The 12,613-nt window shown below is 42.7% G+C and overlaps 1 protein-coding gene across 2 annotated transcripts in view; it reads right to left on the bottom strand.

The window, feature by feature from the left end:
* Positions 1–2,873: 2,873 nt before the first annotated feature.
* FGG (fibrinogen gamma chain) overlaps positions 2,874–12,613 on the bottom strand; it is a 29,966-nt gene continuing 20,226 nt past the window's right edge. Inside the window, exons 8-10 of one of the 2 annotated variants that reach the window (XM_068278897.1) lie at positions 11,365–11,642; positions 5,878–6,038; positions 2,874–3,043 (exon numbers count right to left, since the gene is read on the bottom strand). In XM_068278897.1, the coding sequence (XP_068134998.1) occupies positions 3,029–3,043; positions 5,878–6,038; positions 11,365–11,642 (454 nt within the window). In that variant the 3' untranslated portion in view covers positions 2,874–3,028. Of the gene's footprint in view, positions 3,044–5,725; positions 6,039–11,364; positions 11,643–12,613 lie in introns of those variants that run through there. The other variant, XM_068278896.1, reaches the window with a different exon arrangement.

Here is a 12,613-nt window from a genome sequence, read left to right as displayed (position 1 = left end):
AGTAGCCTACACTCTAAAAATATTTGACTTTTTATTTAAGTGTTTTAATGTATTTTACATTTTAAATTTTTTCTCGATAGTGGTTCTTTAATAATGATTCCATTCATAAATTGGCTGATTCAGCAAACCGAGTCATTTTTATCAGTGCATAACCTACAGCAGTGAATTAAAATTCAGTTTTCAGACCTTCCACACCAAAAGGTTAAAACTGTGATCGTGTGTGTGGTTTCTTTTGTTTTTGGTTTGTTTGTTTTAATGTCTTTGTCTCAGTTGAAGCAAGAAGTTTTAAATCAGGATGATACCATTTATCTCAGTTGAGGAGATGTTTCCTCACGTCTTGTGCTTGTAGCTGTTGCTGCTGAAATAGAATGGAGGGTGAGTTCCAAAACTTTCCAGCTAGAAATACAGTGGGTTGCAAAAGTATTCGGCCCCCTTGAAGTTTTCCACATTTTATCACATTACTACCACAAACATGCATCAATTTTATTGGAATTCCACGTGAAAGACTAATAAAAAGTGGTGCACACGTGAGAAGTGGAATGAAAATCATACATCATTCCAAACATTTTTTACAAATAAATAACTGCAAAGTGGTGTGTGCGTAATTATTCAGCCCCCTGAGTCAATACTTTGTAGAACCACCTTTTGCTGCAATTACACCTGCCAGTCTTTTAGGGTATGTCTCTACCAGCTTTGCACATCTAGAGACTGAAATCCTTGCCCATTCTTCTTTGCAAAACAGCTCCAGCTCAGTCAGATTAGATGGACAGCATTGGTGAACAGCAGTTTTCAGATCTTGCCACAGATTCTCAATTGGATTTAGATCTGGACTTTGACTGGGCCATTGTAACACATAGATATGTTTTGTTTTAAACCATTCCATTGTTTCCCTGGCTTTATGTTTAGGGTCATTGTCCTCCTGAAAGGTGAACCTCCGCCCCAGTCTCAAGTCTTTTGCAGTCTCCAAGAGGTTTTCTTCCAAGTTTGCCCTGTATTTGGCTCCATCCATCTTCCCATCAACTCTGACCATCTTCCTTGTCCCTGCTGAAGAGATGCACCCCCGAGCATGATGCTGCCACCACCATATTTGACAGTGGGGAATATGGTGTGTTCAGAGTGATGTGCAGTGTTAGTTTTCCGCCACACATAGCGTTTTGCATTTTGGCCAAAAAGTTCCATTTTGGCCTCATCTGACCAGAGCACCTTCTTCCACATGGTTGCTGTGTCCCCCACATGGCTTGTGGCAAACTGCAAATGGGACTTCTTATGCTTTCTGTTAACAATGCCTTTCTTCTTGCCACTCTTCCATAAAGGCCAACTTTGTACAGTGCATGACTAATAGTTTTCCTATAGACAGAGTCTCCCACCTGAGCTGTAGATCTCTGCAGCTCGTCCAGAGTCACCATGGGCCTCTTGACTGCATTTCTGATCAGCGCTCTCCTTGTTCGGCCTGTGAGTTTAGGTGGATGGCCTTGTCTTGGTAGGTTTACAGTTGTGCCATACTCCTTCCATTTCTGAATGACCGCTTGAACAGTGCTCCGTGGAATGTTCAAGGCTTTGGAAATCTTTTTGTAGCCTAAGCCTGCTTTCAATTTCTCAATAACTTGATCCCGGACCTGTCTTGTGTGTTCTTTGGACTTCACGGTGTTGTTACTCCCAATATTCTCTTATGCTGGGTACACACTATGAGATTTTCTGGTCGATTTACTGTCAGATCGATTATTTCCAACATGTCCGATTTGCTTTTCGGTCGATTTCCGAGCATTTTCCGATCGATTTCTGTGCACTGTAATAGGAAATCGATCGGAAAATGCTCGGAAATCGATCGAAAAGCAAATCGGACATGTTGGAAATAATCGATCTGACAGTAAATCTACCAGAAAATCTCATAGTGTGTACCCAGCATTAGACAACCTCTGAGGCCCTCACAGAGCAGCTGTATTTGTACTGACATTAGATTACACACAGGTGCACTCTATTTAGTCATTAGCACTCATCAGGCAATGTCTATAGGCAACTGACTGCACTCAGATCAAAGGGGGACGAATAATTATGCACACACCACTTTGCAGTTATTTATTTGTAAAAATGTTTGGAATCAATATGATTTTCTTTCCACTTCTCATGTGTACACCACTTTGTATTGGTCTTTCACGTGGAATTCCAATAAAATTGATTCATGTTTGTGGCAGTAATGTGACAAAATGTGGAAAACTTCAAGGGGGGGCGAATACTTTTGCAACTCACTGTAAAACAAAAGCAGTGGATAAATCTCCTACCATGTGGACAATTGTTCCAATGACAGCTGTCAAAGGTGGGCTTTATGCTCCTGGCAGAGAGACTTCTTCATCTCTCGGAACACAGGTGGCAGGAATTACCTTACCGGGCTTTAAGGGCTCTTTCACACTACAGCCCTTTTTAAGCGTTTCAGCGCAAAGTCGACACTTTGCATTGACCAAGGTAAAATTAAAGTCTTTAATTTTACCTTTCACACCCGACGCTGCGTTTCGATGCGTTGCGGTACGACGCACCCAGAAGCATTTTAACGTCGGGAATTTGCATTTCCCCGTCGGGTTAATTAATTACTACCGCTGCTACTCTGTGTCGCACCGCAAATTCCCGACAACACGGCGTAACCTATTCAACGCGTGCAGGAGCCGTTCTCCTGCACGCGTTGTGATGTGAAAGAGGCCTTGGTCAACGCAAAGTTTCGACTTTGCGATGAAACGCTTAAAAAGGGCTGTAGTGTAAAAGAGCCCTAATGCCTACCTTCAGTCTCCAGCAACTGTGGTCAGTGTTCTGCTTTATATAAGCCCATCTACTACTTGTTGTAAAATACGACAGGATATCGTTATTATAGGAATCCACTTAAGTTTAGAATAAAATATAAAGCCTTTATTTCAATTTTTTTTAATTTTTTTTTAATATATTTCCTTTTCCTAATGGGTATAGTGCAAGTTTACAGACTGCAAAGATCTGGCATATTCCATATCCCACAAATCTCGTGCTTTTATTTTAATGTGTCAACTTAAATGTCTCCAGCCTACAATGAAAGAGAACAACAAATTAATTTTCCAAACCAGAAAAAATGATATATAGTAACTAAACTGACAAGTATTCCAGTACTAGCATTTCACACAATTTTATGTAGGTGCATTTAGGCTATATTTCAACTTTCATTTATTTTCAGCTTTGTTCTAAGTCTTACACAGAAGAATATTTAAATCAGGATGATATCATTTATTGGCTAACTAAAAAGAATAAGAATAAGCAAGCTTTCGGCCTTGCAGCCTTTGTCGGGCTTAAAGAGACACTGAAGCGAAAAAAAAAATGATATAATGAATTGGTTGTGTACTATGAATAATTAATAGAAGATTAGCAGCAAAGAAAATATTCTCATATTTTTATTTTCAGGTATATAGTGTTTTTTCTAACATTGCATCATTCTATAATATGTGCAGATTACACAACACTCAGCATTCAAAATGATTATTTCAGAGCAGTCTGTGAACTAATGACCTCTCCTCTGGCAGATAAAAAGAAAACAGTTGAGATAATAAAAGTCAGATAACAGCCCTCTCCACGACTTTGAAAGTCGTAGAGCTTAATGGCTTTTTTGCATAGAGATAACAACTGGAGTTTCTTAACTCTTCCTGTACTGGAAACAATTAGACTGATGTATATGATCTTAATGTTTTATTTCTTAGCTGTACTACACATACAAATCATAATATCATAATTTTCTTTTCACTTCAGTGTCTCTTTAAATCCTGTTTGCTTGCAGGCTGAGGGTACAGACAGCTATATACATGCAACATCAAAAGAGGATACATAGCAGAGTGGATTGAAGTACAACACACACAATTTATTGATGTTAAATTACAAAAAAGCATAAGTGATGGATCAAACTGATTGGTAACAGAGAAAATGTTAATAAAAAATGTAATTATATGGTGTAAATAGTAATGTGAAGTAACCCATAACAACTGATAAATATGATATCAGCAGTATAATGCAGGCAACAGATGAATGTTAATTTCTGATTGGTTGCTAAGGAGTTATCACATATCACTAATATGAAATTATTTTTAATTTTGTTATTTAAAAGCTTATACAGCAAATGGATCAAAGCTCTACGGACAGAGTACAGAAAATACAGTGATACCACAAAATACATTTTACTGAAGAAGGCTTGGTGTGAGATGGATTCTGCTCAGTTACAATCATTACAGTAAATTACACTTAGTGATTTCCTCCATGTTAGGAAATTAGCATAGATGTGAAATAACGATTTACTATTCAACTAATATTTAACAATTAAAACATTTTAAACAGAAAAAAATGTTTAGTATTATGATTGCATGCTGTCATGATATGAGTATACGAGTACTGTGTATCCTGTTCTTTACAAAGTGCAAAAGTTTAAGAAGGACACCAATTGTCACCTCTCAGTATCAGTAATCACATATGACCGATTCGGTGAAAGATTAGCACAGTATATTCAATATGGAGAAGAGCCGGAGCTCAAAATGTAGATGTAACTTAAGTGTTGAAGTAAAGCCCTGATAAAATAATGTTTCTAGTTTTGGATAGAAGTGGGATGGAGTTTCTACCTGTATCCAGAGCCTGTGCTTCCATGGTAATTAAATGAGCAACTGGCCAGGGCCCCCGAGCTGGCTGATAGCCTTCCCCCCCAACTACCGGTAGTTCTCTGCACAAGTTAATAGTGGTCACCTAGGGCCCCTGCAGAGTACTCACAATGGAGCAGATTTACCTGTCCAGCCAGATCTTTGCTAGCGTCTCTTTGCCGTGACTTGGTTGCATGTATCTACTTATGTACCATGCGGCCAAAGCACAGAGAAGAAACGCCAGGGAGGATGGAGGCAATGCTGGCAGAACAGCTGAGTTTTTTCCACTGCAAGTACTCTGCAGGTGCCCCAGAAAACCACTTTTAACATTATGGAAGACGTGGGGGGGTGCAAGATCCGGCTGTGGAGTAACAACCTACTAGTATCTAGGGGGGTACGGAGAAAAGGTGCCAGCTGATGCTACTATCTTTCTTTTTTTTTGGGGGGGGGGGGGGGGCACTTTGGCACTCCATTAGGGCTGGGAGGGAGGGGCACCTAATGGGGCTTTTTAGGGATGCCCCATGTTGAATTTGTAAACATGGCCCCATTTTAGATAGAACTGGTCCTGCCTGCCCTTACTTTTTTTCGACTCCAACCATAATTATCATAGAAACCATTAACTATTTGTTGAAAACCATCAGCAATTATTCATAAACTATGGACATAGCATCTAAAATGCTTGAGGGGAAGACCTTTTAGGGTCTGTTTCCACTAGTGCCACGTGCGGTTGGGAGACGCGCGGCGGCACTTCCTCGTCTGCAGGAACGCTGACGAATCCCATAAGCCGTGCCACGCACGGCTATGGGATTCACAGCCTCCCACACGGAAACTGAAGGCAATGCCGGCCGAATCGCTAAGGTAAGCAATTCGGCTGGCGGCGCCATTGTTTCCTATAGCAAAGTTTCCCTGCGCCTGCGGGAAAACTGCGGATTCGGCCCGGTTTCCATGCTAGTGGAAACGGGCCCTGAAGGTATTTTCAAAGTTCATAAATATTCCATGATAGAAGTGCATACAGTAGATTTCAAATATTTAAATGTTTAATAAAAATGCGATTTTCCACATCTGGGACCACAACATTATGCCAAAAGTGAAACAGATTAGTGTACTTTTGGTATTTTATTGTAAACATAGTGCAGTGGAAAACATGAGGTCTGGAGGCTCAGGCTACACTGTAGTTATGAGATGAATGCATGGTGTTGTCAATGTGCAAACTTCACTCTTAAATATCTCCACGGCTGCCAGACCCGACCTTTGATCCCTTTGAAAACTGTTGTCCATCATCTGTTCCATATCTGTTCAAAGGAATTATCTTCATTGAAGTCTTCTTCATAGAATACCATTGGTTACGCCATGTTACCCAAGTGATGCCATTGTCATAGCCTTTAGAGTCAGCCGTACTATAAGTGCCACCTGCAATGAAACAGTTAAATATGGTTACACCTTGAAAAAGTAATTTTCTTAAATACAGGTTTTAATGTTCCGATTTTGTTGTTATAATGACCTATATACAGTATACCAGCATAGTGTATCTTTCCAATGGTGGACCCTAGCCTAGTGTACCAGAGCTAACATTAACAATAGTGAGAGGCAGCGAAGGCGCACATCCAGCCAATAAACATACCTTTATTAAATGCAATCAAGGCTACAGTACCGCATATGGAGAGAGATACAGACCAGCGGGAATCAACAGCCGTTATATGCCATGGGGGCATGGCGCTTCATCAGGACCCCATGGCGTGAAATGGCTATTGACCCCCGCTGATCTGTACCTCTCTCCATATGTCGTACTGTAGCCTTGATTGCATTTAATAAGTATGTTTATTGGCTGGATGTGCACCTTCACTGCCTCTCACTGGCCTGGAACCCACTGAAATCAGCAAACGCAAAATGCTACCGCTAGCGTTTTGTCTGAGCGGTTTGCAAGCGGATTCATGCACGTTTTTCGGTCGCGTTTTGCAACATTGTATTTTTTTGCTTAGCAGTTGCGTAGCGTTTTGCGTTTCGCATTTTTATCCTGATTGGTCCTGTGAATTATTTTTCATTTTGTTACAGTGTGCTGAACGGCAAAACGCTAGCAAAACCGCTCAGTTTAGGTTTTGCTGAGCGTTTCCGCTAGCGTTTCAATACTTTACATTGAAGCGCTAACGCTCCCAAAATGCTGCAGGTCCTGCGTTTGCGTTTCTGGGAAACGCAAACGCTCCTGTGGAAATTGCCCCATCCATTAACATTAGCCCAGCGTTTTGGCAAAGTGCTAGCGTATCGCAGCGCTGCCAAAACGCTGCCAAAAGTGCTCCTGTGGGTTCCAGCCCACTATGGACAATCAACTGCCTTTTGGAAAGCTGCACTTTTTCTGTACAAAAAGACCACCTCCTGCACAGTTTTTCTTACTATGACACCAGAGCTGACATTAATGAAAAGTTTTATACATACCTGGGGCTTCCTCCAGCCTCATCCGCACAGATCACTCCCACGCCGCCATCCTCAGTCTTCTCCCTCTGCGGTACCGGGTCCCGTAACTTCAGCCAGTCGCGTCCAGTCTGCGTAAAAGAAGTGTGCCCTCTATGTATTTCTCCGACGGCTGCTGGAGAGATACGTAGAGGGGGCACTTCTTTTATGCAGACTGGCCGCGTTGGGCTGAAGTTACGGCGTGCGCGATCCCCATCAAACCACGCCCCCAAGACTTAACGCCAATTGGCGTTACGCGGTCCTAGGGGAGCCGCCGCGTTCACGCCGTCTTTAGGTGGTTAATAGTGGATAATCCCAGTTTCTACACTTGACCAAAACTTTACATCCTCATCACTCCCAGCTGCTAGATTTGGGTGGCAGTGCTCAATACGAAGTGGCACTTAATTTGCATTAGGTAAATAGCAACACTCAAATTAATAGGTGCACTATTCTTCTGCTTCACCCTTAAAGTGGACCTGAACTCTTGCACATGACAGAAGAGAAATGCACCCTGTATGTATTTAGAAAGTTTAGCCTGTGTAATTCCTCCTCATTTGTAGCAAATCGGCATTGTAATTTGATCTCTTAGCTGTGTCAGGTCAGGAATCTCCTCTGCCACAGCAGAGCAGCTAAATGGTAAACACAGAATGTTAACAATATATCTGCTTCCATGAAAGCAGGAAGTAGACACACTGCAGATTTACTGCAGGATTTGCAGCAGCTGTAACTAGGGATGGTCAATGAGATGTCAATGAGATGCAAATAATTTTGAGTTGATGCAGGATTATGCAAATTTTGCAAGCACATTTATACAGCTAGAAAATGGACCAATTGAATTTTACCTCAACAGGATTTGATTTATTCATTTTCAAGCTGCATACATTTGCATAAAAATTGCATAATGCTGTAAAATAAATGAAAGTATGCCCAAAAGGCGTGTTGCAGAATACTCCTTTACATTTTTAGGTTTGCTTAAAAAGAGATATTTCTGTCAGTCCAGGCATTTTCCATAGGAAGTGTCTGTTTACATGGTGTGTTTATTTTTAAGGTGGCCATACATCAGGCCACTTGGTGGCCTATCAGCCATCCAATTCAATTATTATAATCGAATTGGATGAGAATCGGTGCCGCCAAATGCATGCCCGACCAACAAAGCAACCAATTTCGGGATGGAAACTGGTCGCATTGTCGATAGCGCATGCTGCCATAGTTGGTTGGTCGGGTGTGCGGCGGGAACGGCGGCCAATTTCCAGACGATCGACAAAACCATCCGCCGCAATGCCCCCTAATGTCAGTGTCCCCCGTGCCAGTGTAAATGTAGACGTTACCTCTCCGCGGCCTCCACTTGTCCCCCGCTGCTCAGGGTGCATTATCCTCTTCCGCATACACACATATGCCCCACGTGGTTTCCTGGTAAAGGCGTACATATGACGTCACACACGCGCCCGTACTAGGAGACCACGTAGGGCGAGCATGTATGCAGAAAAGGAATGCTATAAGCCTGTGGGAGACAAGCAGAGGCCGGGGAGAGGTAATGTATGCATTTACACTGGCACTGGGGGGACACTGGGGACACTGACATTAGGGGGGCACAGCGGCGAGGGCCGATTCCGGATTGTTTTCAGCATGAAATTGATTGTGAATTGGCCTGCGGTGTATGGGCAGCTGACAGATCGATAAGAGAGAGATTTGTCTCTAGGTCAAATCTGCCCATACATCGCTAGATGTATGACTACCTTTACACTGGAGAGAGGGCAATAAAGTAATCAACCTTCTCTGCAGCAGACCCTTCACATTCTTTGATTTGTTTTTCAAAGGATATTGATTTGGGAGTCAGGGACCAGAAACCAGATCCCCCGTCATAAATCCCTCATAAATCCCGTCATAAATTTGTGCTATATTTACATCCTTTCTATAAATGCCAGTCATATCAAAATTAGCTAGATCAGCCTTTCTCAACCTTTTACCCCGGAGGAACGCTTCAATAATTTTTGAATCTCCGGGGGAACCTCTACAATAACGGAGGGAGAGGGGATTTATTTTATAGTAGAACTGGTCATTAAAAATGGGTGAAGCTAAACACTTTCTACTATTGTAATAGTCCCCATTCCATGTTTCTCGTTTACAGGGCACCTATTTCATGCCCTCTATTACTGCACTCCCCATTGTAGTTGCCCAGTGATTTGGTTTTCTCTCTTTCCTCTTCATCTGCTGCACACACATGCTTAGTTCTAGCATCCCACATGCCACATTTTATTAATCCCCAATCTGACGTGTCATTGTGTCAAGGCCATTGCGCCAATGATAACCAAGTATGGAAGCTAGAATTCAGGATGGGCAGAAAATGAGTGGAGAGGACATTGAGAAACTAGGGATATAATTTTGAAACTTTCTCAACCTGCCAGTTGAGACAGCTCACCTCAAAGGGCAAAACTGCCAGGGAACCCCTGCAAAGTCCTCAAGGAACCCTGGGGTTCCAGGGAACCCTAGTTGAGAATAACTGAGCTAGATGGTTGCTGGACATGACCTGAGCGTATCCAAGCAAGAAACGTCATTCTCCCTACTTATCTCAGTAAGGCCCAGTGCACACCAAAAACCTTTAGCAGATTCGCAAAACGCTAGAGGTTTTTGAAGCATATTTTCAGAGCTATTGTAGGCATGTTTAGAGTGGTTTTCTAAACATACCTAGTGTTTTTGGTAGCATTTTTGTGTAGCAGATTTCATAAATTGTTACAGTAAAGCTGTTACTGAACAGCTTCTGTAACAAAAACTCCTGGAAAACCTCTCTGATCTAGCGTTTTTCAGAGCAGTTTTCCACTTTCCTATACTCTACATAAAGGCAGAAACGCATCTGCAAACCGCAAAAATGCTGCAGGAGCCACGCTTGCGGTTTGCGTTTTTGAAAACGCTACCAAAAACGCTTGGTGTGCACTAGGCCATACATATGGTTTTCTCTGCAATGCAGCATAATAATGAACGCATGTTTGATATCTGACAACTGCAGAGAACACGAGGAACACACAGGTCTCACCCTCTGTGTGATCGCAGTATATGACGCCGAGATATGATAATTTCAGATATTTCATATCGCTTTCTCCCTCTAATGAGAGGGGTGGAACTGGCTCGTGTGGCGGGGTCTTCCCATCTCTGATTCCCTCTCCTCCCATTACCCTCCGAAATAACGACAAACATCGTTGCTAATTCCAGGGGGCTATAGCGCGGCATGGGGGCGGCAGAGAGCGGTGGGTGTGGGGACACAAAGGCATTTCATGAGGCAGAGAGCATGCCTCTGTGTCCCACCCCCCCCCCCCTTTCTCTTTAAAATAAAGAATCTTTTTAAAAAAATGTTTGTCTAAGTGCATGTTCTGAGCATCCTCTGAAAAGAATCCTGCCAATCCTGGGAGAAGGTTACCATAACTGTTTATTGTTGTAACTTGCTGTGTCTAGAGAGGTTGTTGAAATAACCTTTTTTCCGACAGGACTAGCCAGAGTTAGATTTGTATATTTACACGCTAATTTGAATTGGTGGCAGCTTACCTGATCTTTATATGAGATTGGAGATTGGATCGATTGTACACACAATCGAAATTGTACCGTGTGTAGACTCACCAACCAATTTAAAAGGTTGTTTTCCTGAAGTGCTGAATGCAGTCAGAATTCTCTCAGGGTCTGAGAACTGAATGGGAGTCTACAGCAAAGGGAGCAGGAATTGGAGGGTGACGTCACAGTGAGGAGTACATCTCCCTGATGTACTCACTGTACAGACTTTTGTCACTGGGCAGCAGTTTTGGAATGTTGGCACACATCTGAATGGATTCTATGCCTAATATAGGATCCGTCGACACATCCTTTATTTTGCTGTGGTCTGTTCTGTGAAACAGACCGTTTTAGCCTCTAGTGTTAACCTAGCCTAAAAGCAGTGGCTGGGAAGATATCCCTTCCAGTAGAAAAATATGACTGCTGGATTCTATAACAAGTGTAATCAACTGAATCACAGGCGCTAAGAGTTAGCGCCACAATGCTAAGCGGGTTTTCCCGCGCTAATCGGCTGTGCAAGCGAAATCGTGCAAACCATATACTCCGCGTGCAAAGTTTAGTGCTGCAAAGTACATGATTTGCACGCGAACAGTGACAGCTTTGGACATGCAAACTACTTAGCACCCTTGTTTGCACGTCCAAAGCCTTAAGACGTGCTAACCGAGTTAGTGAATCAAGGCCCCTGTGTTTTAGTATCATATGGAATAACATACAATAAGATACCAATAAGATCCTACCGATCACATCATTTTACCTTGGTAATATTTGCCGTTGAGGTTACCAGCATGGCAATTGTTCATCCACCAACCAGCGCCTTCTTGTTCAGCACAATTTCCTCCATATTTGTCATTGTCCTTGTCATATGTGCTAAAAGGAAGGCCATTGTGACCAGTATTGGTCTTATCACTGGGGTCATCACCAAAATCATATCCATCAAAGGCATCTCCAGCCTCACCATCAAGGAAGTAAGCATAGGTCAGCCTGTACTTGTCCTTTTCAGAACCCAGTCTGAATGTAGAGTAATCAGCTGTACTAAATGAAAAAATGACAAGTTCAAATCAGTATCTGGGTAAATTTCTGGAAAAGATTTATAATATTTAAAAAAACACCTGAAGTTAGAGGGCTATGGAGGCTTCCATATTTACAGTATTTCATTGAAACAATGCACATTGCCTTGATCTGCTAATCCTCTGCCTCTAATACTCTTAGTCATAGACCCTAAACAAGCATGCAGATCAGATGTTTGACTCAAGTCTGACTGGATTTTAGACTTTTTGCCACCTGAGGCAACCCCAGGCCCCAGGCAACCCCAACCATAGGTAGTATCATTGCCCCCAGTATAAGTAGCCTGGAAGGGGTAGCAGCCAGCAAGGGGGAGCAGCAGGCACAGTGGTAGGGAGGAGGGTCAGACCCCCCCCCCCTCACCTGGGGCTCCCCTGTCCGCACTGCAGCAGTGCGTTACCATAACGCTGCACTGTACAATGCGACTCTAACGTTGCACTGTGAACGTCCCATAGGATTAGCATTGCAGTGCGGTAAGATGCTTTATAAGAGTTTACAGCTCAGCTTTGCAATGTACCACTGTGAATAAGCCCTCAAGCAATCCTGAAGCGATATTCATGGCAGCGTTGAGTCCTCTGGTCTCTTTAGTGTGTGAGCACCACCATGGACGAGCATTTTCATACTGACAAGTAAGGTCCACGCATGCCCAGAAGAATGAAAGGACTTGTGCGCAAACATGGTCATCCACAGCAACACTCACAAACTTAAGAGACCTATTTGACCTGCAGGGTAGAGAGGGACCCAGTGCTGGAACATCTGGATGTAAGAAGATACATTAGGCCTCTGAAGTCTATCCAGAGGCTCTCCATTACTAAGGTATCTTGCTTTTTTCTCAGGAATCTTCAGGTTAGTTTTAATCTGTCTTCTACAGGCTGACAAAACAGTGATGTATTAAAAAAAAAATACAAGAAAGCAATCACAAATCAGCCTTCTGGTATTAT

This window comes from Hyperolius riggenbachi, chromosome 1 (assembly GCF_040937935.1).
Source record: "Hyperolius riggenbachi isolate aHypRig1 chromosome 1, aHypRig1.pri, whole genome shotgun sequence".
Classification (NCBI taxonomy): domain Eukaryota; kingdom Metazoa; phylum Chordata; class Amphibia; order Anura; family Hyperoliidae; genus Hyperolius; species Hyperolius riggenbachi.
Note: the sequence above shows the minus strand (reverse complement) of the source record. Positions and strands in the feature narration are given on the sequence as shown.